Below are 25,191 nucleotides of genomic sequence, written 5' to 3' on the forward strand. Positions count from 1 at the left end.
TGGCCCGCACACTACCGTAAATATGTCTATTTGGCCCGCAAGTACATAAAGTTTGCCGATTACTGCCGTAAACCAGTGGTTCTCAAACTTTTTTGTATTGTGACGCCCTCTAAAAAAGATACCCAAATTGCGACTCCCCTTGAAAAACGTCTTCAACGTAAGACTTTTTTTGCAATTTGATTTAGTTAAACGAGCAAACAAAACATAACGAAAGTCAGTGAAATCGCATTTAATGGGATGGGTGTACTTGCTTTTTTTTTACAAATGTCATTGAACATTGATTTGTGAAATGCAATTCCGCAAAAGAAGCAAAGTTTTGTGATGCCCTAGCAAAATTGAAACGGCGCACTTGGGCGTCGCGACGCCCACTTTGAGAACCACGGCCGTAAACGATCAAAGATCAAACCCAAACTCATTGCTGTATATATGGGCTTTGATTGCTCAAACCGTAGTGTGCCACCTCGTGTCCGGGAAATCTGTAAAGTGTAAACAATACAATACAACGGTCGATCTGCAGAACTCCCCGATGAATGGATGATCGGTACAGAAGTAATTCGGTAATCATACTACTGCACCGGTACCGGTGTCGTAACACCGGAATACAGTCTAATATATGAATATAAAGTACCGTAACTGTATAATCTGCCCATCTTCAGATCTTGCGGTCTTACTCCAGTCTGTCATCTGGTCATGGCATCATTTGATGTTAACGTTAGATCATCCGAAGCTACCGATTTCACTGGAGTTGAAGATGTTCGATTTATATGTTCAAGGTAAATTTATTTATATGTTCAAGATAGATTCTCATAAAGCTAAACAAAAAAATCTAGATTATAAATACAAAAATAGCCTATGTAAATCATATTTTGTACATAAATTTATTCAATCAACCAATCATTTTATTTCGTCATTTTATTTTGTCATTTTATTACAATATAAAAATGACTTCAGATGCAAACAAATCCTTCATCTTGATCCATCGTTTGCCAACATCGATCAACAGACCTTCCTTGAGCTTGTCACCACAGCAAGACGTTCTAACTCAACTGCAAGCGAATCAAACTTGAGTCCACGAACACCGGAATCAAATGAGAGTCCATTGGTCAGTTGGTTGGTGAAATATTTATTTGACATGTACCGGTATTTGTGCAAAATTTGACATTCAATTTCCTAGCATTGGCTTGTTTACTTTTGTAACATTAGCCGGGTATAGTGCAGTAAACGCCTTAACTGCTCAAATAACGCCTAACAATATTGTGATGTGAAATGAACGCCCTAACTGCTCAAATAACACCCAACAAAACTGTGATGGGAAATTTTAATGCGAAAAGATCGAAATTACTCGCGTGTTGTTTTAAAACTTCGCTGTCGAAAAGGTGTTTGCCTCCCGCCACCCGTTTGTCCTATGTCTGTATGTGTTTAGCGTATTGTGTTCGCGCAAGACGAACTTTTATTTTTAGAAAAAAAAATTTACGTTTTGTTTGGCGTTATTTAAGTACTTACAGCATTTGTTTTCACACAACATTTGTGTTTAGAGGTATTTAAGCAGTTACGGCGTTTGCTTCACGATACCCCATTAGCCAATCAGCAAGATGTCAATCGTAACATAAAAATTGATATTCCAGTTGTTCACACGGATGAGTTTTCAGGCATTGGTGGTTAAATGTTTTGAATCAGATTGATGGTTATGAACGTGTAAAACCAGCTTGTGACTGCAGTAGGCCACAATTCCCTGATTCGTTCAATAAAACAAACACTCTATTTGTCTCTAAAACAAGAGCGCTTCGGATGATGACCTCATATGACCAAAATGGCGTTTTTTTTGCTAAAAAATATTGAATGCTAAGGTAAATTTTTTTTCTCAGGTAAATTGGATTATATTTTCAGAGAAATCCAATGGTGACGTTCTTAGTTTGCACCTTCTCATAGTTTATTACTTAGTGCCTGTTTGCCGATTTGTGTCGGTACGGATGCCCAGACTGTGTCGTAAAGCAGGGGTTTGCACTCAATATTATAATTGATGTCTTTTATAGTTGGAGCTATTCTTGGAATCTGAGAACTGTGCCGCACTGAACTGCCAACCTGAGAAAATACTTAGAATAGCACCAAAAAATGTTGTCAATGATGCCATTATATAAAATTTCTTGGGGATCAATGGTCGAGAATACATCCATCATCGAATAATAATTCCCACTTCAATACTTATTATTCAAGAAAACGTCTCCATATTTAGTGATTATTTCTTCGTCTCATTCCTTATTAATGTAAAATTGAGCTTGATCAATAGGCATTACAATTAACAAGGCTTTCTTTTAATGTAATTTTATTCTACTTTACCAGACTTTTCTATGAAAAATCAACATAAAATATATGGATATGTTTACCAGACAATAAAATTTGTAAAATACAAATATATGAAAGTTTCAGGACATGAATTTTTTTTATTTAAATAGTTTGTATTGATAGTATTGGTATCAATCTTAATAAACGTAAAATATTTATAAATATTACTTTGATACATTTGGCATAATTACCTTACTGGTATTGAACTCATTCAGATAAATAATTGTCAATGTATATAAATTGCAGGAAAATTCAAGCTCATCCGAGGATGCGCCCCCACAAGAACAGGATGTATATTCTTCTGGTAGTGATAAATTAAAACCTCATACAACTGGTGCAGAGCCAACATCTTCTCTTGAATCATCATCCATTGGTAACAATAAAGTGCATGGTAGCGTTACAAGTTTTACAATGATAGGTGATGTGCGTGGTACAAGCATGGAGACATTCAGCCACAAATTAAATGTGAGTTCTTTTTATGTGTTAGGTAACACTTTGGATCATTTCTGATTTTTAGCAATGACATTTGGTTTATGGTTTTGAATAAAAAAATATGTTCTTATTAATGTGATGTTTAAAAGTTTAATTTTCAGTTTAACAATTTTCTGGTCTACTGATTTCTATGGAGTTTGACTTCTTTGATATACCAGTCTAAGTTTGTTGCTAAGTAAGTATTTTATTCGAAGATCTGTGATAAACTGGGCAACATGTTGGCATGGCACGTGATTGCCACCAGGTATATTCATATCAAAGATAAATAAAGCACAACCGGTGTATAGCAAAACGATACAATTTGCCGACGTTTCGAATTTCTATTCAGAAAAACTTCATCAGGGCATGATATGAAGAGTACACTATTGTATATATATAGAGTAGAAAAAGAAAAAAGATAGTAAAAATTAAACGGCGTGAAAAACTGAAAAAAAGGGACAATATGATAATAGATCCGAGTGAATAAGCGCAAGTTCAAACAATTACGCGACTATCTAAACAATGATTTATATACATGCGGGAACAATGTAGTTTCTTTATCGTTCATTGAATTTTTCTCTTTGTTGATATGATAAGATTCGAGAAATAATCTTTTTCTGTAGTGAATTTCATGTTCCAATATCCTGCTTTTATCTGATCTGATCTCTACTGATCACAGCATTGATTGGGATAACAGCAGGATATTGGAACATGAAATTCACTACAGAAAAAGATTATTTCTCGAATCTTATCATATCAACAAAGAGAAAAATTCAATGAACGATAAAGAAACTACATTGTTCCCGCATGTATATAAATCATTGTTTAGATAGTCGCGTAATTGTTTGAACTTGCGCTTATCCACTCGAATCTATTATCATATTGTCCCTTTTTTTCAGTTTTTCACGCCGTTTAATTTTTACTATCTTTTTTATTTGTCTACTCTATATATATACGATAGTGTACTCTTCATATCATGCCCTGATGAAGTTTTTCTGAATAGAAATTCGAAACGTCGGCAAATTATATCGTTTTGCTATACACCGGTTGTGCTTTATTTATCTTCAACATATTGGCATGTTTTGTACACTTGGTAATCCAATAATTTTAGCCAAATGCTTCAGTTCAAGCATAAATTGTTAATTCTGTTTTTTGATTAATTTAAGACTATTGTCAAATTATTCGACATTCTGTCTGCTAACACCGATCTTGATCATCCACTGTGTGAAGAATGTAACGACCAAGTACTTGATCAATTTGATAAAGAACTCAAAGAAACTCAATCAAACTGTGAAATTTATCAGTGAGTTTTCTTTTTATTTCTAGCATGATATATCTAGTTATCAATCCCTATTCCTAATTATGCTTGGCAATTGACATTCACCAAACAAATTATAACTAGCCTATGTAATGATGTAAACTAGGTCTTTTATTACTCTTTACTATAAGTAAGTGCTAATTGGTGAATGCGATTTTTTATATTTAGTATGTTGGCTAAAAAAGTATTTATGTATAATATATATATATATTAATCAATTATCCTGTTTAGTATTGATTTCTTGATGAAATTTAATTCTGTTTGCTTTTTCATCAAAGTTCATTTTTGAAGAAGTTAGAAAAGGATCCTGTCACTCAAGATGAGATTGCATTGCTGACCTCAGAATTAGAGAGTTTAAAAGAAGAAGAAAAATCGTTGCTTTCAGAGTGAGTTGATAGAGGTTATATTTGAACAATTCAGCCTCTCCTCTACAATAAACTAATCAAAATTTATTGGTATTGAAAATTCTCTGCCACTGCCACACATATCACGAAAATATATTTCAGACTTGAAGAAACGGAAAGAGAGCGAGAGTCTACTCGTGAAAACATTGAAAAAATCAAAATGGAGAAACAAAAATTAGAATCTGAAGAAAAGAGGTAATCTAAATTGCATATGATGCTATGAAACGTTTTCCATAAGTCAACATCTCAATTGTGTGTGACCTATTATTATATTGTGTTTGAATATTGAAACTTTCCGGCTACAAATCTCAGCTTTTAGGTTTGTTTATGTATTTCACTGTACTTCACAGACTTAATAAATGAACCAAACTTGAGTAAAGATTTGCTCCTGTCAAAATTCTTTATTTCATTAGTATTTTCATTCGTCTAGTCTTTAAAATAAACTGAATATAGAATAGAATAATGCTTACAAGTTTTATAATTGTAAATGAATTCTATTGAATTTGCATGGAATCATTTCAGATTTCTTCAAGATTATGCTGAATTTCGTGCCCGGCAACTGGAATTAGATGAAGAACAAAAAAGTGTTGAGAATCAACTTCGACATGCAGAAAATCAGTTAAAACGCCTGCAAAAAACAAATGTTTTCAATGCTACTTTTCATATCTGGTATTTATCAATTTGTACTGCTAAACCAGTTAAAGATTTTTTCATCATTTTTGATTTGTAGAATTCTACATACAGATTCCTGCCAAGACCATGCATCCAAATAAAAATGAATGATAAATATTGAAAATAAAAGAAAATTCCCACTTTTGTGCTATTGCGGTGCTATTTCAAATATAATTTTCTGAATGTCAAAATGTGCAATTTTTTTTAATCTTATTCAAAGATTTGAAAACAAATGCAATTACATAACTGGAATAAGTGCACTGAACAACAAAATTCAATCATATAATTATATTCCTTTGATATTTATCACCTGGGATATTCAATCATTTATAAAGTTTATTTTACATTTTATTTGCTTTATTTTCTTGCGCAGTTGAGATTTGATTAAGATATATAATACTTAATACTTTTTGGATATATCATCTACCATTGATTTTTAGGCATCAGGGTCCATTTGGCACTATCAATGGATTTCGTCTTGGTCGAGTTCCTGGTACTCCAGTAGAATGGAGTGAAATAAACGCAGCATGGGGTCAAACTACATTGCTTCTTGCTTCACTTATTAAGAAAATGGGATTAAAATTAAAAAGATTTCGTCTTGTACCGTTTGGAAACCATTCCTACATAGAAACATTGGAAAACAAACCTAAAGTAAGTCAAAAGAACCAAAACTAATTTATACCTTCGCTGTCCTGTCACCCAGTTATTTGAATTATGAAGATATGTATTTCACTAGTGAATAGTAAAAAATATTGGTATTATTAATAGCACACATTTTGGTGCTCTAGAAGCGTGTGTACCAATATGGAGGTAACTCCTTTTGTTCACCTACTTTACATCATGTTGCGGAAAGGGACTGAAACCTATGGGCAGGGAGTATATTCACTTGGCTAACACAGACAGTCCCTGAGCTCTTAATAGAACTGAAATGAGGAAAATCTGAATAAAATTATGGCCTAACCCTAACCTACTACGGGAGTACCCACATTTTAACATAAACTTTCTCTTTTCTTTGACATGATAGGAACTCCCTTTGTATGGCAGTGGTGGTTTTCGTTTACTGTGGGATACAAAGTTTGATCAAGGCATGGTAGCATTTCTTGATTGTCTCCAACAATTCAAGGAAGAAGTTGAGCAAAGCAAGAAAGGTTTCAAATTACCATACAAGTATGTTTCATCATTTTTATAATTCACAGAAAAAACATCTTGTTTTCTGGGTTTGGGTCATTTTCAACTATGAACTACTGTGCTAAGTTTGTTCATTTGTGTGCAGTTGTTACATTAAAAAAAAATTTGACTGAAGATCACCTGTTTAAATAATCCGCAGGGATGATAAACATGGAATTTTTTTCATTTCTACATATCAAAATTCTCAAGTTGAAACATAATATTAAACTGGTGAAATTATTGAACTGGTGTGTACGTTTCAACCACATGCTGGTTTCGAAACCCATGGTTGAGCATGATCAGTGAAGTGTGATATCACCAGTCACAGGAGATTGATCATGGATAACAGGCTGTGAATAGCATTGAATTCGGTTTGCTCTGTTTTTTGTATTAAGTGAAAGCACAGTTGCAGGTTGCTAGAAGTTTATACAGTTATTTTAAACTTTAAGACTGGACTAGTTATTGTAAATCACCATGTGGGAGGGATGGGTTAAATGTTGTACAAGCGGATTATATACCAAACCACAGCTTACCACTAGCATATTAGCTAATCCAAAGCAATTTAACTTTTTCTTTGTGTAATTTTTTATTTCATGCTCTTTCTATAACTGGAGACTATTTTGTGAACACAATCAAGACCTTAATGATATTAATATCATTTGTGAACCAAATTGTTTGAATATTTAAATAACAAATACCAGTAACACAGTTGATGTCTTCATTTACTGTTTATTGAGACTGTTGAAACTTGGATATTTGTTACTAGATATCCTGAGTTATAAGTATTTTAATATTTGATAAAAGACTAGATTGATTAGTCACAACATTTGGCACTGAGATGACAAATGCTTCTGTCGATTCACACAACCGTTTGATTTTAAAAATCATACTCAGTCTCTTTATTATCTTAATATTCTGTGGCATAATTGTTATATTACATGAAACAGTAAGCACTGACTGGGATGGGGTTATTGTAGAAATGTGGAATTTCGTATTGTCTGTAATTTTATATGGATGCTTTTTTAATAGAATGGAAAAAGGAAAAATTGAAGACACAGGAGGCACTGGAACATCATATTGGATAAAGCTACAATTCAATTCAGAAGAACAATGGACAAAAGCATTGAAATTTATGCTGACCAATTTAAAATGGGGACTTGCCTGGGTGTCTTCTGAATTTTCATCAAATACTTCGTCTTAATTCAAACTGAAACTCTTTGCATGGTTATGCAAGCCACCTATATTCTGCTTTATATTTGTATGTTGTATTAAAAAAACAGTAAATAATCTTTGAAAAGCTTGTGCTCTTTCCTAAATTTTCGTCATATTAATTTGGAATGTTCTGGAATACATTTATTGTAAATCGGGTGAATTCAACCACAAAACATATTCTGATTTATGGAATGTACATTGTAAGCTTCAATGACTAGTGGAAGACGAAAGAGTAAAATAACTCAGAAATGAAAATTTTGTGGATTTCCATTTTGTGTGGAATGAGCAAGATAAGATTTGTTTTTGGCCTAATTTAGCATGTGTGGCCAAACACAAGAAAACAGTCTTGCCTTAGAATTGTATTAGTTGTGTTACTCCTGATGATGTTGAGGCACTTGAATTAGGTACCTTTTAAAAGTAAAAAGTGAACAAACTTGCTCAAAAGCAATGTCAAAGTCAACTTTTGGCATGTTGAGAGCTACTAGAATCCTTAGGTTATTGGGAATCCATATGTGGATACTGGTTGATGAAATACTTGAGGGTTGAGGCAGTTCTATTCAATAGCAATATGATACTTCTTGACTAGTATGTACAATACACAGTGCTTTTGTTGAATATAAATGTATTTTATGTCTCAATATATTATGACATTTGTTGTTTGAACTCTTATTGTTTTGAAAATATTGTGCAATATTTATTAAATGTTTCACAGATGAAGGGTATGATTCATTCAATCACTGAGTATATTTGAGACCAACGTTGGGAAATTGTAGATTTTAGTTTGAAGAATAATGGGATATTCACTATAATTTTTAAATAAATTGTTGAAAAAGGAAACCCATCAGCTAGATATCCGAGATAACATATTTTATATGAATTGCCACCTTGGCACAAACATGATTATTGAATATGATATTATTTTTCAACACACATTTGCATGTATTCAATCCCCATAAGTAATATTGACTTGTGTCTGTGGCATTTATTTGAAAGGAGTATTTTCTGAGAGTGGACAACATCGTCTTTGCACTGTGGTTAGATAAGTTTTAGCAGCATTGGAAGTTGATAATTTTAGAAATGGATTGAATACTGACTGATAATTAAAATTTAATCTGTAAATATGGTCAAATGTTTTTTGGAAGATTTATCCCATTTTTTGTTGTTATATTTTGAAGAAAAAAATTAGATTTTGCTGTTTTTATAATTCCTGGTATGTATTATGATCTTTCAGTAAAATTTCGTCTAATTCCTGTAGCTTTCTAAATTTGAAGAGTAAATGGATGAAGATATAATATCAGATGAGGAATGGGAGTTGGCTGATAAACTTCGACATTGTTGCACACCCATGGGTGATGAAAAAGAAACAAGTTTGAAGCAATCTTCTGTTGCTTTGTTTGATATGGGGAAACTGTATCTGAATAAAGCATTTAATACCAAAGGAATGTTGCAAAAACTAAATTTTATAAAATGTGCAACTTTGCTTCATGGTGCAAGAATTCGTTTCGAAAAACTGTTGAATGACAATGAAATGGGAAGTGAAGTGAGGAAAGTCCTGAATATTATGGGGGATTCATTGATACATGCATGTGGAGGTCAGGATTATGACATTGGTTTCTTGGAAGCCTCCTGGAAACTCGAATTTTTTTTGAATGAGCTTAGAGAGACTGAAAAGGAGAATTTGGAAAAGTTGGAGATCATAACGAATGATGTTTCAGAATCTGAGCTGTGGGGAAAACGTGCAAGAAGGATAAAAGTTATCAGAAAAACTTTGGAAAGAAACACATCTCACTACAAAGCTATTATGTGTGGAATAACTATTGAATGCTATATGATACTTGGAAAACCCCCATGCAAGTATGCAATCGTTGGACTTGGTTCTCTTGCTCGGGAGGAAGTAACCTTATATTCTGATTTTGAGCATGTGATCATAATAGATGATGCGGTGAAAGAGTTAACCGTTGGCCAACAAGAAGAAATTCAAGAATATTTTCGTTGGTTTACTGTTATATTTCAAATCCTCATCATTGGAATTGGTGAGACATTCATCCGAAGCGTTGGTGTTAAGAGTCTGAATGATCTTTACTCTGGAGATGCGTCAAAAAATTGGTATTATGATATGTTTACTCCTTCTGGAATATCTTTCGATGGGAGAGTTCCACACTCTTGCAACATACCTCTTGGTAGACAAGAAACAACAAAAACTCGGAATAGCAAAGTTGAGCTTATTCAACCTGCAAGTAAAATGGCAAAATTTTTAACTTCTAACGAACATCTTAAAAATGGATACTATTTGAGTGATCTCCTGTCACGGACATGTTTTGTAATCGGCGACACGGAATTATATGAGTACTTTAGAACAAAGACATTTGAAACTCTTGGTACCGAGGATTCTACTAAGAGTGTTGAAGAATGGGAAGAGATGTTAGTACCAAAAAGTGGAACGATTCTGAATAATTCGATGTCTGGTGCAATAAAGACATTTTGCGATATAAAAACCATGTTTTACAGACCTGTGACAGCAATATTAGCATACTGGGCACGAAAATGGCGCTTTACGAGTGGATCAACATTTGACTGTGTTTTACACATAAAGAATCACCCAAGAGCCGAGGGTTTACCGCTGAAATGGTGTGATCGATTAGAATATACTGTTGCTGCTGTTTGTGAAATGAGGTTAAAAGCATATGCCACTGGTAAAAACCAGAGGCTAAAGGTTTTACAACAGGATGTTGATAAATTCGTTGGAAATAGTACTATTCTATTCTGCTGCGATGTTATTCGCGAATTATACGCAACTGTTGAGAGCAGTGAATTAAAAAATACTAGTCCCCCTGACAACGGTTGCCTTCAGGACTTGCCTCCAACTCTTATAAAGGAAATCAATGATTGTAGAGCACAGGCTCAACATCTAAATATCATGGGACATCACAATGGTGCTCGAATACTACTTGAGAGTCTGGCGGAGAGAAGGGACTTGGGACACTTGGCTTTTGATATAAGACTGTCCTTAGCTCTGACATATGTGTTTTTGGGAGACGAGTTGGCAGAAATGAATGAAAATCGAATGGAGTTATTCACGAAAGCAGAAAACATTATGTCAGATCTTATGTGCTGGAAAGAATTTTGTGGTAATGCATATGGCAGAGCAACGATTTGTGCAAAGTTAGCAAGTATTTATTTTAACCAAAATTCCATCCCTAAGATGGCATCTGTTCTCAGGCGATGGTTTTCGGCATTTTCAAATGATGACATTTCTCTCATTAATAAACAGCTCCTGCTCATGAGAGCACTTGATGCAATTAATGAGTTTGAACCTTGGGAAATCCGAGAGTATTTTGTAAAAGTTCTTACTGAAGATGAGGATTTGCTATCAAAATTAATTCTACAACTAGCTTTGGCGTGTGCTGACCTATCTGACGGTAGTGCGGAAGTAGCTCGTAGAAATATACTGGAAATATTTGAAAAATGTGAAGAAAATATAGGAACTTTCGACCAGGATTAACTGGATCGTTTTTTGGGAAGAGTAATTGAAATTCAAGGTAAACAAATGTGGTTGGTTGACTCTTTTTTGACAATGGAACTTGTTTCTGGGATGCGAACCAGTCAAAGAAGTGCTGTGGATAACACTGATACCTTCAAGTTATTCACCAACCCTGTGCAGCGCCTCCTTCTTTTTCTTTTTGCATCGGAAACTGAAAAGAAACAAAAGCGTAAAATACGGTACGTTTTTAAGGCTATTGCTATATGCCAAGAACTCGAAAGGACGGAACATAAGACCGAAAATTTGATTGAGCAGGGTAAAAAACAATATCCTCGTGCAATTTCCCAGCTTTTTGCATGTTGTGATTTTGAGCACATAACCAGACTTTGCTCGTGTTATCTTGAAGTCCCACATTATGTACGTGGCAACTCAAGTGTGAAACGATCAACAACTGCTTTCATCAGAAATTTTCTACATCACTGTACACTTGAAGTGAAGAGTGGTAAACTTCCAAGTATATATGGTGAATTTATGAAGGTGTCTGGTACTTTTGCACACTTACTTTCCCACCCTGCATGTATTCTTGAAATAAATGATTTCTTATTAGTTCTAAATGGATCTGATATGATGAAATTCTTCCCAGTTTGGCAAAGATGGATCAAACCTAATGAAGGGGATAGTCGCATCATTCGAATTTTCAATTCAGCACTTCACATGCTTTCTAAATATGACGTTGTGAATAGTTCCAAGTTGTTTTGGAAATTGCTGCATTATACCAACTGCGACAGGAGCTTGAAAAGAAAGGTGGTGATCCTTTTACAGTTTGTAATACAGATTTGTCCGAACGTTATTTGTATGTTACATTTGTCATATCGTTGGATGCTAGCAGTAGCAGAGCACAAGGGTGAACTCCGGACATCGAAAACTAAACTGTATAATGAGGTCATAGGCATGCATGATGTGGATAAACAAGCAAACTTTTTTTGGAGATTCATTGTGTCTGAAGATTATCGTTCACCCATTTATGTTAAATCGCTGTTGTTTTTTCTTTGTATTCTGGACAAAAAGTTATCAGAGTCAAATTGGACACTATATAAGTCCTGACAGCGTATATTGTCTTGTTTTTACTTCAATTATGGCCTAAGACCCCGATAAATTTTATGGGTGATAAAGAGACCTTCGGAACGATTTGACTGCTCAGCTATTAGGAATTTGAAAGGTCGCATCAAGGTTCAAAATCATGGATGTGACAAAATCTAACATAGATATTTTCATCGTTTATCGACGTATTTTGAAATTCCAATTCGCATATTTATCGAAAGTTTATAATCGATGATTTGAATTGCCCAACTGGCAAGCCGATTCTAAGACTTGTTCGTCATCGTCATACATATTAATAATCTATACTATATCATTGCTGCCCCTTTTTTCCACAAGCGTTCGAAGGCTAGAATGGATAGATCAGGGTGGTCCAAACCTATGCCCGCGGGCCACATGTGGCCCGCCGCTTCATTATCTGTGGCCCGCGTCGCATTCAAAGAGGAATCAAAAAATCACATTTTGTGTTTTATCGTCATAAAATTGACCAAAATATCTGTTGATATATTGTCCCATCATGAATGCCACTGACTTGACTAGTGTTATGGCTTGCTGAGACAACTAGCGAAGTTGAATGAGCGAATTCTTAGCACTATTGTGGCCCGCGAACAATGCAAAAGTAATTTTGTGTCCCGCGGAGCTGACAATCTTGGACCACCCTGAGATAGATTATCTTTATATGGAGACCTGGCCTAAATAGCTTTGGGTCAACCAGGTAAACAATACATTTGTAAGTTGCATCGCTGTATTTCCTAGTGTAATTTGTAATAACACCTGAACAAATGTTCAAATTATTATATTATATTCAGCTTATTTATAAGTATATTGCTGAACCCTACCGCCTTTTCTTGCAGTATGTGTATTTAATTGAATAACCAGTCTAGCAAGCAGTACGTGTTGTACTGTATGGCCGTTTTTCATATCATGTATATATGTGTGTCTATCGAATATGTTGCGCTCGTAATCATTGATTTTTTAAAATCATGGCTTAACTGGTACAAAAGCAGGTTTAAATAGGTTCATCATTTGGATAAATTTTGAAGGTTTCAGAAGAAAACGATATGTACACCCGGTATTGTTTACAAACTAAAATTGTGACATATATAAATAAATATGTATCTGAGCTCTATATGACAGAAAAACTTTTCTTCATCCCCAATACATTGGATATTTGATGTGATTTGAATTACTTATTCATTCTCTAGTTCATTAATATTAGGCGCAATTTATCCTGTAGTTATTCCAAATCCAAGGAAAGTTGTCGATAATATGATGTTATCCTAAATCGGAAATATTCCGATTCCTAAAAGACGGCTTAATCATATGGCGGACCGGAGTCCCTCACCCGTGTACCAGTCCATGTCAACCATGGGATTAGTTTGTCAGTTATTTGATTCAGATGCTCTTGAGTCTTGACGATGGAGAAAGCGTAACCGATCAACGGTTACGTGAACGGCGATCCAGCAATCGTCTCGCGCATCATTAACCCCTGCAACTGTAAACCACGATTGAAAATCTGTCTGAGGAGTTGGTTAAATTTTGACAATTACGCCACCGTTATTTCCTGGCTGGTTGGTCATTGATACAGAAGAACAACAGCATTGGAAAACAAACCTAAAGTAAGTCAAAAGAACCAAAACTAATTTATACCTTCGCTGTCCTGTCACCCAGTTATTTGAATTATGAAGATATGTATTTCACTAGTGAATAGTAAAAAATATTGGTATTATTAATAGCACACATTTTGGTGCTCTAGAAGCGTGTGTACCAATATGGAGGTAACTCCTTTTGTTCACCTACTTTACATCATGTTGCGGAAAGGGACTGAAACCTATGGGCAGGGAGTATATTCACTTGGCTAACACAGACAGTCCCTGAGCTCTTAATAGAACTGAAATGAGGAAAATCTGAATAAAATTATGGCCTAACCCTAACCTACTAGGGGAGTACCCACATTTTAACATAAACTTTCTCTTTTCTTTGACATGATAGGAACTCCCTTTGTATGGCAGTGGTGGTTTTCGTTTACTGTGGGATACAAAGTTTGATCAAGGCATGGTAGCATTTCTTGATTGTCTCCAACAATTCAAGGAAGAAGTTGAGCAAAGCAAGAAAGGTTTCAAATTACCATACAAGTATGTTTCATCATTTTTATAGTTCACAGAAAAAACATCTTGTTTTCTGGGTTTGGGTCATTTTCAACTATGAACTACTGTGCTAAGTTTGTTCATTTGTGTGCAGTTGTTACATTAAAAAAAAATTTGACTGAAGATCACCTGTTTAAATAATCCGCAGGGATGATAATAAATTCCAGAACAATGAACACATTAAACATGGAATTTTTTTCATTTCTACATATCAAAATTCTCAAGTTGAAACATAATATTAAACTGGTGAAATTATTGAACTGGTGTGTACGTTTCAACCACATGCTGGTTTCGAAACCCATGGTTGAGCATGATCAGTGAAGTGTGATATCACCAGTCACAGGAGATTGATCATGGATAACAGGCTGTGAATAGCATTGAATTCGGTTTGCTCTGTTTTTTGTATTAAGTGAAAGCACAGTTGCAGGTTGCTAGAAGTTTTATACAGTTATTTTAAACTTTAAGACTGGACTAGTTATTGTAAATCACCATGTGGGAGGGATGGGTTAAATGTTGTACAAGCGGATTATATACCAAACCACAGCTTACCACTAGCATATTAGCTAATCCAAAGCAATTTAACTTTTTCTTTGTGTAATTTTTTATTTCATGCTCTTTCTATAACTGGAGACTATTTTGTGAACACAATCAAGACCTTAATGATATTAATATCATTTGTGAACCAAATTGTTTGAATATTTAAATAACAAATACCAGTAGCACAGTTGATGTCTTCATTTACTGTTTATTGAGACTGTTGAAACTTGGATATTTGTTACTAGATATCCTGAGTTATAAGTATTTTAATATTTGATAAAAGACTAGATTGATTAGTCACAACATTTGGCACTGAGATGACAAATGCTTCTGTCGATTCACACAACCGTTTGATTTTAAAAATCATACTCAGTCTCTTTATTATCTTAATATTCTGTGGCATAATTGTTATATTACATGAAACAGTAAGCACTGACTGGGATGGGGTTATTGTAGAAATGTGGAATTTCGTATTGTCTGTAATTTTATATGGATGCTTTTTTATTAGAATGGAAAAAGGAAAAATTGAAGACACAGGAGGCACTGGAACATCATATTGGATAAAGCTACAATTCAATTCAGAAGAACAATGGACAAAAGCATTGAAATTTATGCTGACCAATTTAAAATGGGGACTTGCCTGGGTGTCTTCTGAATTTTCATCAAATACTTCGTCTTAATTCAAACTGAAACTCTTTGCATGGTAATGCAAGCCACCTATATTCTGCTTTATATTTGTATGTTGTATTAAAAAAACAGTAAATAATCTTTGAAAAGCTTGTGCTCTTTCCTAAATTTTCGTCATATTAACTTGGAATGTTCTGGAATACATTTATTGTAAATCGGGTGAATTCAACCACAAAACATATTCTGATTTATGGAATGTACATTGTAAGCTTCAATGACTAGTGGAAGACGAAAGAGTAAAATAACTCAGAAATGAAAATTTTGTGGATTTCCATTTTGTGTGGAATGAGCAAGATAAGATTTGTTTTTGGCCTAATTTAGCATGTGTGGCCAAACACAAGAAAACAGTCTTGCCTTAGAATTGTATTAGTTGTGTTACTCCTGATGATGTTGAGGCACTTGAATTAGGTACCTTTTAAAAGTAAAAAGTGAACAAACTTGCTCAAAAGCAATGTCAAAGTCAACTTTTGGCATGTTGAGAGCTACTAGAATCCTTAGGTTATTGGGAATCCATATGTGGATACTGGTTGATGAAATACTTGAGGGTTGAGGCAGTTCTATTCAATAGCAATATAATACTTCTTGACTAGTATGTACAATACACAGTGCTTTTGTTGAATATAAATGTATTTTATGTCTCAATATATTATGACATTTGTTGTTTGAACTCTTATTGTTTTGAAAATATTGTGCAATATTTATTAAATGTTTCACAGATGAAGGGTATGATTCATTCAATCACTGAGTATATTTGAGACCAACGTTGGGAAATTGTAGATTTTAGTTTGAAGAATAATGGGATATTCACTATAATTTTTAAATAAATTGTTGAAAAAGGAAACCCATCAGCTAGATATCCGAGATAACATATTTTATATGAATTGCCACCTTGGCACAAACATGATTATTGAATATGATATTATTTTTCAACACACATTTGCATGTATTCAATCCCCATAAGTAATATTGACTTGTGTCTGTGGCATTTATTTGAAAGGAGTATTTTCTGAGAGTGGACAACATCGTCTTTGCACTGTGGTTAGATAAGTTTTAGCAGCATTGGAAGTTGATAATTTCAGAAATGGATTGAACACTGACTGATAATTAAAATTTAATCTGTAAATATGGTCAAATGTTTTTTGGAAGATTTATCCCATTTTTTGTTGTTATATTTTGAAGAAAAAAATTAGATTTTGCTGTTTTTATAATTTCTGGTATGTATTATGATCTTTCAGTAAAATTTCGTCTAATTCCTGTAGCTTTCTAAATTTGAAGAGTAAATGGATGAAGATATAATATCAGATGAGGAATGGGAGTTGGCTGATAAACTTCGACATTGTTGCACACCCATGGGTGATGAAAAAGAAACAAGTTTGAAGCAATCTTCTGTTGCTTTGTTTGATATGGGGAAACTGTATCTGAATAAAGCATTTAATACCAAAGGAATGTTGCAAAAACTAAATTTTATAAAATGTGCAACTTTGCTTCATGGTGCAAGAATTCGTTTCGAAAAACTGTTGAATGACAATGAAATGGGAAGTGAAGTGAGGAAAGTCCTGAATATTATGGGGATTCATTGATACATGCATGTGGAGGTCAGGATTATGACATTGGTTTCTTGGAAGCCTCCTGGAAACTCGAATTTTTTTTGAATGAGCTTAGAGAGACTGAAAAGGAGAATTTGGAAAAGTTGGAGATCATAACGAATGATGTTTCAGAATCTGAGCTGTGGGAAAAACGTGCAAGAAGGATAAAAGTTATCAGAAAAACTTTGGAAAGAAACACATCTCACTACAAAGCTATTATGTGTGGAATAACTATTGAATGCTATATGATACTTGGAAAACCCCCATGCAAGTATGCAATCGTTGGACTTGGTTCTCTTGCTCGGGAGGAAGTAACCTTATATTCTGATTTTGAGCATGTGATCATAATAGATGATGCGGTGAAAGAGTTAACCGTTGGCCAACAAGAAGAAATTCAAGAATATTTTCGTTGGTTTACTGTTATATTTCAAATCCTCATCATTGGAATTGGTGAGACATTTATCCGAAGCGTTGGTGTTAAGAGTCTGAATGATCTTTACTCTGGAGATGCGTCAAAAAATTGGTATTATGATATGTTTACTCCTTCTGGAATATCTTTCGATGGAAGAGTTCCACACTCTTGCAACATACCTCTTGGTAGACAAGAAACAACAAAAACTCGGAATAGCAAAGTTGAGCTTATTCAACCTGCAAGTAAAATGGCAAAATTTTTAACTTCTAACGAACATCTTAAAAATGGATACTATTTGAGTGATCTCCTGTCACGGACATGTTTTGTAATCGGCGACACGGAATTATATGAGTACTTTAGAACAAAGACATTTGAAACTCTTGGTACCGAGGATTCTACTAAGAGTGTTGAAGAATGGGAAGAGATGTTAGTACCAAAAAGTGGAACGATTCTGAATAATTCGATGTCTGGTGCAATAAAGACATTTTGCGATATAAAAACCATGTTTTACAGACCTGTGACAGCAATATTAGCATACTGGGCACGAAAATGGCGCTTTACGAGTGGATCAACATTTGACTGTGTTTTACACATAAAGAATCACCCAAGAGCCGAGGGTTTACCGCTGAAATGGTGTGATCGATTAGAATATACTGTTGCTGCTGTTTGTGAAATGAGGTTAAAAGCATATGCCACTGGTAAAAACCAGAGGCTAAAGGTTTTACAACAGGATGTTGATAAATTCGTTGGAAATAGTACTATTCTATTCTGCTGCGATGTTATTCGCGAATTATACGCAACTGTTGAGAGCAGTGAATTAAAAAATACTAGTCCCTCTGACAACGGTTGCCTTCAGGACTTGCCTCCAACTCTTATAAAGGAAATCAATGATTGTAGAGCACAGGCTCAACATCTAAATATCATGGGACATCACAATGGTGCTCGAATACTACTTGAGAGTCTGGCGGAGAGAAGGGACTTGGGACACTTGGCTTTTGATATAAGACTGTCCTTAGCTCTGACATATGTGTTTTTGGGAGACGAGTTGGCAGAAATGAATGAAAATCGAATGGAGTTATTCACGAAAGCAGAAAACATTATGTCAGATCTTATGTGCTGGAAAGAATTTTGTGGTAATGCATATGGCAGAGCAACGATTTGTGCAAAGTTAGCAAGTATTTATTTTAACCAAAATTCCATCCCTAAGATGGCATCTGTTCTCAGGCGATGGTTTTCGGCATTTTCAAATGATGACATTTCTCTCATTAATAAACAGCTCCTGCTCATGAGAGCACTTGATGCAATTAATGAGTTTGAACCTTGGGAAATCCGAGAGTATTTTGTAAAAGTTCTTACTGAAGATGAGGATTTGCTATCAAAATTAATTCTACAACTAGCTTTGGCGTGTGCTGACCTATCTGACGGTAGTGCGGAAGTAGCTCGTAGAAATATACTGGAAATATTTGAAAAATGTGAAGAAAATATAGGAACTTTCGACCAGGATTTACTGGATCGTTTTTTGGGAAGAGTAATTGAAATTCAAGGTAAACAAATGTGGTTGGTTGACTCTTTTTTGACAATGGAACTTGTTTCTGGGATGCGAACCAGTCAAAGAAGTGCTGTGGATAACACTGATACCTTCAAGTTATTCACCAACCCTGTGCAGCGCCTCATTCTTTTTCTTTTTGCATCGGAAACTGAAAAGAAACAAAAGCGTAAAATACGGTACGTTTTTAAGGCTATTGCTATATGCCAAGAACTCGAAAGGACGGAACATAAGACCGAAAATTTGATTGAGCAGGGTAAAAAACAATATCCTCGTGCAATTTCCCAGCTTTTTGCATGTTGTGATTTTGAGCACATAACCAGACTTTGCTCGTGTTATCTTGAAGTCCCACATTATGTACGTGGCAACTCAAGTGTGAAACGATCAACAACTGCTTTCATCAGAAATTTTCTACATCACTGTACACTTGAAGTGAAGAGTGGTAAACTTCCAAGTATATATGGTGAATTTATGAAGGTGTCTGGTACTTTTGCACACTTATTTTCCCACCCTGCATGTATTCTTGAAATAAATGATTTCTTATTAGTTCTAAATGGATCTGATATGATGAAATTCTTTCCAGTTTGGCAAAGATGGATCAAACCTAATGAAGGGGATAGTCGCATCATTCGAATTTTCAATTCAGCACTTCACATGCTTTCTAAATATGACGTTGTGAATAGTTCCAAGTTGTTTTGGAAATTGCTGCATTATACCAACTGCGACAGGAGCTTGAAAAGAAAGGTGGTGATCCTTTTACAGTTTGTAATACAGATTTGTCCGAACGTTATTTGTATGTTACATTTGTCATATCGTTGGATGCTAGCAGTAGCAGAGCACAAGGGTGAACTCCGGACATCAAAAACTAAACTGTATAATGAGGTCATAGGCATGCATGATGTGGATAAACAAGCAAACTTTTTTTGGAGATTCATTGTGTCTGAAGATTATCGTTCACCCATTTATGTTAAATCGCTGTTGTTTTTTCTTTGTATTCTGGACAAAAAGTTATCAGAGTCAAATTGGACACTATATAAGTCCTGACAGCGTATATTGCCTTGTTTTTACTTCAATTATGGCCTAAGACCCCGATAAATTTTATGGGTGATAAAGAGACCTTCGGAACGATTTGACTGCTCAGCTATTAGGAATTTGAAAGGTCGCATCAAGGTTCAAAATCATGGATGTGACAAAATCTAACATAGATATTTCCATCGTTTATCGACGTATTTTGAAATTCCGTTTCGCATACTTATCGAAAGTTTATAATCGATGATTTGAATTGCCCAACTGGCAAGCCGATTCTAAGACTTGTTCGTCATCGTCATACATATTAATAATCTATACTATATCATTGCTGCCCCTTTTTTCCACAAGCGTTCGAAGGCTAGAATGGATAGATCAGGGTGGTCCAAACCTATGCCCGCGGGCCACATGTGGCCCGCCGCTTCATTATCTGTGGCCCGCGTCGCATTCAAAGAGGAATCAAAAAATCACATTTCGTGTTTTATCGTCATAAAATTGACCAAAATATCTGTTGATATATTGTCCCATCATGAATGCCACTGACTTGACTAGTGTTATGGCTTGCTGAGACAACTAGCGAAGTTGAATGAGCGAATTCTTAGCACTATTGTGGCCCGCGAACAATGCAAAAGTAATTTTGTGTCCCGCGGAGCTGACAATCTTGGACCACCCTGAGATAGATTATCTTTATATGGAGACCTGGCCTAAATAGCTTTGGGTCAACCAGGTAAACAATACATTTGTAAGTTGCATCGCTGTATTTCCTAGTGTAATTTGTAATAACACCTGAACAAATGTTCAAATTATTATATTATATTCAGCTTATTTATAAGTATATTGCTGAACCCTACCGCCTTTTCTTGCAGTATGTGTATTTTATTGAATAACCAGTCTAGCAAGCAGTACGTGTTGTACTGTATGGCCGTTTTTCATATCATGTATATATGTGTGTCTATCGAATATGTTGCGCTCGTAATCATTGATTTTTTAAAATCATGGCTTAACTGGTACAAAAGCAGGTTTAAATAGGTTCATCATTTGGATAAATTTTGAAGGTTTCAACGATATGTACACCCGGTATTGTTTACAAACTAAAATTGTGACATATATAAATAAATATGTATCTGAGCTCTATATGACAGAAAAACTTTTCTTCATCCCCAATACATTGGATATTTGATGTGATTTGAATTACTTATTCATTCTCTAGTTCATTAATATTAGGCGCAATTTATCCTGTAGTTATTCCAAATCCAAGGAAAGTTGTCGATAATATGATGTTATCCTAAATCGGAAATATTCCGATTCCTAAAAGCCGAAAAGACGGCTTAATCATATGGCGGACCGGAGTCCCTCACCCGTGTACCAGTCCATGTCAACCATGGGATTAGTTTGTCAGTTATTTGATTCAGATGCTCTTGAGTCTTGACGATGGAGAAAGCGTAACCGATCAACGGTTACGTGAACGGCGATCCAGCAATCGTCTCGCGCATAATTAACCCCTGCAACTGTAAACCACGATTGAAAATCTGTCTGAGGAGTTGGTTAAATTTTGACAATTACGCCACCGTTATTTCCTGGCTGGTTAGTCATTGATACAGAAGAACAACAGATTTGATGGTCAAGCTATATTTTCAACGCGAAATCTCACAGTGAGAAAAGATAGGATTTCATAATCACCGAATGAGCTTGATGTGTGTTCCTTCGCCCCATGAATACGTAAATACCGGAACGTGCCGTGTTTTGTGTAATTACCGATAACCGTATTGTATTATACAGAGCCTGTATCAAAGAGGATATGTGGATGAACTCCAACATAGAATCGTTAAAGGGACGATAGCAATTTCTGAGACAATCGCATGGAACATTGTACGTGTGGGTTACACTTTTCAAAGACAAAAAGGACATATATACATAACAATTCAGCAAAACGATTTATTGGTTCACTATCTATCTAATCAAATAGCAATCACTCATAATATATTCTCAATGATATCGAAATCCGTAGCGCTCTAAGAAATAACTCGCAAATTTATAATTTTTTTTATATGGTGGACATATTTTTATTCTTGGTTTTTCGGCAACTCACTTTGGAAGTTATATTTTATAATTGTAGGATTGCGCGATAAATTGATAAAACATGAATGCGCGCGGCGTGATTCACACATTCGGATTGATTTCATACTTTTATAAATTCATTAACTTATCACACGAAACAATGAGTTAATGAAATTAACTACTACTGTGAAGCAACGGTATAAACTTTGCTAAAAGTCTTGCCATGATCGAACAGAGGCATGGGTAAGTCCCAATAAACGTGAAGTACAAAGATTGCTGATTATGAAAATTTGACAATAATTAATTATAACCCAGTTTTCGGTCGAAATATATTGTTCGCGATTTTATTTCAAAATCGTATATTCAATGTCAACCAGCCAGTGCGTAGTTGATGCTGTTTTTCTTTATATTTCTCAAAGTAGAATTTGCACATCGAACACTGAAAATTTGTCACATAAATAACATTTAACAACGGAATCGGGTTTTACTAAAATACTTCCATATGTCCTAACCACGCTGCATATCTCTTGCAGCAGAGCGATCATGAAACTATCTCGATTCGTGAATAATTTTAAGCGATACCGGGATAAGATCACGCGAAATTGCTTTGTAACCATTGTGACGCAACAAGCTAAAATTATAACTTATTACGTGAAACGTCACGCTGCGGTTAACGGGTTATCTCAAAGTAGAACCGGTTAATTTTACCCGGTTAACGGTTAAAGTGTTTTCCCTGATATTACCAGCCCTGCCCATAACCCAAGCAAAGTTTGATAAAATATACCACTTAACAAAACCTACTAAAACGCACTGGGGAGTCGATTGTTTCCATCGATCCCAAGTCAAGCCTGACTCGAATATCAGCCATTCTAAGCTTAAAAAATGTGCCAAACCACTGCGGTAGCACTTTTACTGAAACCCACCATGTTTGTTGTGTGTTTTTGTTACAGCTACACGTTCGTGTTTCATTAGTTTTTTGTTTATATATAGATATATACCAAGTTTATGTGTATGCTATATGGGCAGTAATTTCCCTACACCCGCGCAACAATTTAAAATGGCCTGCGAACTTTAGTGAACTAGTTTAACGGTTAAACTTTGACCTAAATTTGCGTTTGAGATACCGCCAATTGTTTAAACATTATCACAGTTTAGCACGTGTATTTCGTAACAATTCAATTATTCCGGTATCTCATGTATGCGTATTAGAATTACATTAGGCAATATTTTAGATATCAGCCATATATTAAGAAAGCTTGAAGATGCCACAAAACGAAAACTAAACACTGAAAACAGACGTTTTTTAGATGAATGTCAGCGTTCTTATTGCTTTGTTGAAAAGAATTAAACTTCAGCGATTTGTCTTCCTTGCCAACAAAATATTTCAGTTCTGAAGGAATACAACATTAGGCGCCATTATGAGACGAAGCATTCTTCAAATTATGATCAGTTGACGCGCGTATATCAAAATTTAAATCATTGCTAAATTCATACAAAAGTCAAACAAAGATGTTCAAAAATTGAAAGTGAATCTACGATATTGGCCAGTTATAGTGTAGCCTGCAACATCGCTAAAAAGAATCGCCCGTTTGTTGGAGGGAAATTTTTCCGTGAATGTATGCTGCAAGTTTGGAAGTCATTTCTCCTGATATTAAAAGTTAATTTTCCAGCATCAGTTCTAACAAACAATTATGAACCTCAACAAATCAAAACTTCGGTCCAGGCTGACAGATATTCACTTGAATGTGTTATTGCGAGTACAATGTACTGAATTGGAGCCACGTTTTGAACATATTATGATTTCGAGCCAACCCGAATTACACATATATACAATGTACTCATACACTACGTTAACTAAATTATGTTGGCATTTCGTTTTTATATATATATACAGATTGGGATGTTTTTTGTGTAATAAAACAAGCTATAAGTAGCCATTCGTATGAGGCCGTATGCTAGATGAGCAAGTAACTTCATTAGTCACTATCAGTTGCAAATTCCTTGTTGAAAGCCGTGCTTGGTATTTATTCCTCGGGTATTCTAACATTCTAACTATTATATTTGTTAATTTTATTACATAACAAACTGCGATGCTAGGTGTATCTAAAATCAGGCTAGCAGGCTTCAGTTCTGAAGGGATACAACATTAGGCGCCATTATGAGACGAAGCATTCTTCAGTTTATGATCAGTTGAAGCGCGTAATTCAAAATTTAATTCATTGCTAAATTCATACAAAAGTCAAATAAAGATGTTCAAAAAATGAAAGTGAATCTACGATATTTGCCAGTTATAGTGTAGCCCACAACATCGCTAAAAAGAATCGTCCATTTATTGAAAGGGGAATTTTTCCATGAATGTATGCTGCAAGTTTCGAGGTCATTTCTCCTGATATTAAAAGGTAATTTTCCAGCATCAGTTCTAACCAACAAATATGAACCTCAACAAATCAAAACTTCGGTCCAGGCTGACAGATATTCACTTGAATGCGTTATTGCGAGTACAATGTACTGAATTGGAGCCACGTTTAAACATATGATTTCGAGCCAACCCTAATTACACCTATATACAATGTACACATACACTACGTTAACTAAATTATGTTGGCATTTCCTTTTATATATATATATATATATATATATATATACATTGGGATGTTTTTTGTGTAATAAAACAAGCCATAAGTAGCCATTCGTATGATGCCGTATGCTACATGAGCTAGTAACTTCATTAGTTGCAAATTCCTTGTTGAAAGCCGTGCTCGTTATTTATTCCTCGGGTATTCTATCATCTAACTATTATATTTGTTAATTTTATTACATAACAAAATGCGATGCTAGGTGTATCTGAAATCAGGCTTGCAGCCTATTTCAGTACCTATTTTTCGAAATTTTCTCAGACCGCTTCAGCGCGCCCTGAACCCCATCCGTGCCGTCGCGCCCTTTTTGTCGCTCCCCCTCTCTGGCCCTCCAATATTCTTCTGCTACCTATTGTGCCCCGCGGCCAATAAACTTTGGGAACCACTGAT

The 25,191-nt window shown here is 35.0% G+C and overlaps 3 protein-coding genes across 4 annotated transcripts; all 3 read left to right on the plus strand.

The window, feature by feature from the left end:
* The first annotated feature begins 476 nt into the window (after nt 1-476).
* On the plus strand, nt 477-8,304 carry LOC120344993 (beclin-1-like). The gene is made up of 10 exons (XM_039414345.2): nt 477-773; nt 952-1,102; nt 2,590-2,808; nt 3,981-4,117; nt 4,411-4,518; nt 4,639-4,731; nt 5,059-5,205; nt 5,649-5,859; nt 6,233-6,375; nt 7,405-8,304. Exons 1-10 carry the CDS (start codon nt 691-693, stop codon nt 7,574-7,576), a joined length of 1,464 nt encoding a protein of 487 aa, XP_039270279.2. The 5' UTR covers nt 477-690; the 3' UTR covers nt 7,577-8,304.
* A 150-nt stretch (nt 8,305-8,454) lies between these two features.
* LOC120344992 (uncharacterized) lies at nt 8,455-21,669 on the plus strand. Of its 2 annotated transcripts, none has more exons than XM_078112417.1 (4): nt 8,455-12,881; nt 13,566-13,785; nt 14,159-14,301; nt 15,359-16,796. In XM_078112417.1, the coding sequence occupies exon 1, from the start codon at nt 8,864-8,866 to the stop codon at nt 11,087-11,089; it is 2,226 nt and encodes a 741-aa protein (XP_077968543.1). In that variant the 5' UTR covers nt 8,455-8,863; the 3' UTR covers nt 11,090-12,881; nt 13,566-13,785; nt 14,159-14,301; nt 15,359-16,796. The 2 variants fall into 2 exon arrangements, with proteins under 2 accessions (XP_077968543.1, XP_077968542.1); XM_078112416.1 differs by having other exon boundaries at nt 11,086-12,881; nt 15,359-21,669.
* LOC144423022 (beclin-1-like) lies at nt 13,939-15,530 on the plus strand. The gene is made up of 3 exons (XM_078113184.1): nt 13,939-13,944; nt 14,159-14,301; nt 15,359-15,530. Exons 1-3 carry the CDS (start codon nt 13,939-13,941, stop codon nt 15,528-15,530), a joined length of 321 nt encoding a protein of 106 aa, XP_077969310.1.
* Nucleotides 21,670-25,191: the final 3,522 nt, after the last annotated feature.

The sequence above is a fragment of the Styela clava genome, chromosome 5 (genome assembly GCF_964204865.1).
Source record: "Styela clava chromosome 5, kaStyClav1.hap1.2, whole genome shotgun sequence".
NCBI classification, from domain to species: Eukaryota; Metazoa; Chordata; class Ascidiacea; order Stolidobranchia; family Styelidae; genus Styela; species Styela clava.

What these genes read in the sequence shown, in the direction of transcription:
- LOC120344993 (XM_039414345.2), top strand. Translation starts at nt 691, where the DNA reads ATGGCATCATTTGATGTTAACGTTAGATCATCCGAAGCTACCGATTTC. An exon ending in CATTCAGCCACAAATTAAAT is followed by an intron (nt 2,809 to 3,980) that starts GTGAGTTCTTTT and finishes GATTAATTTAAG; the next exon opens with ACTATTGTCAAATTATTCGA. An exon ending in TTAGAATCTGAAGAAAAGAG is followed by an intron (nt 4,732 to 5,058) that starts GTAATCTAAATT and finishes GAATCATTTCAG; the next exon opens with ATTTCTTCAAGATTATGCTG.
- LOC120344992 (XM_078112416.1), top strand. Translation starts at nt 17,342, where the DNA reads ATGTGTGGAATAACTATTGAATGCTATATGATACTTGGAAAACCCCCA.
- LOC144423022 (XM_078113184.1), top strand. An exon ending in GGTTTCAAATTACCATACAA is followed by an intron (nt 14,302 to 15,358) that starts GTATGTTTCATC and finishes CTTTTTTATTAG; the next exon opens with AATGGAAAAAGGAAAAATTG.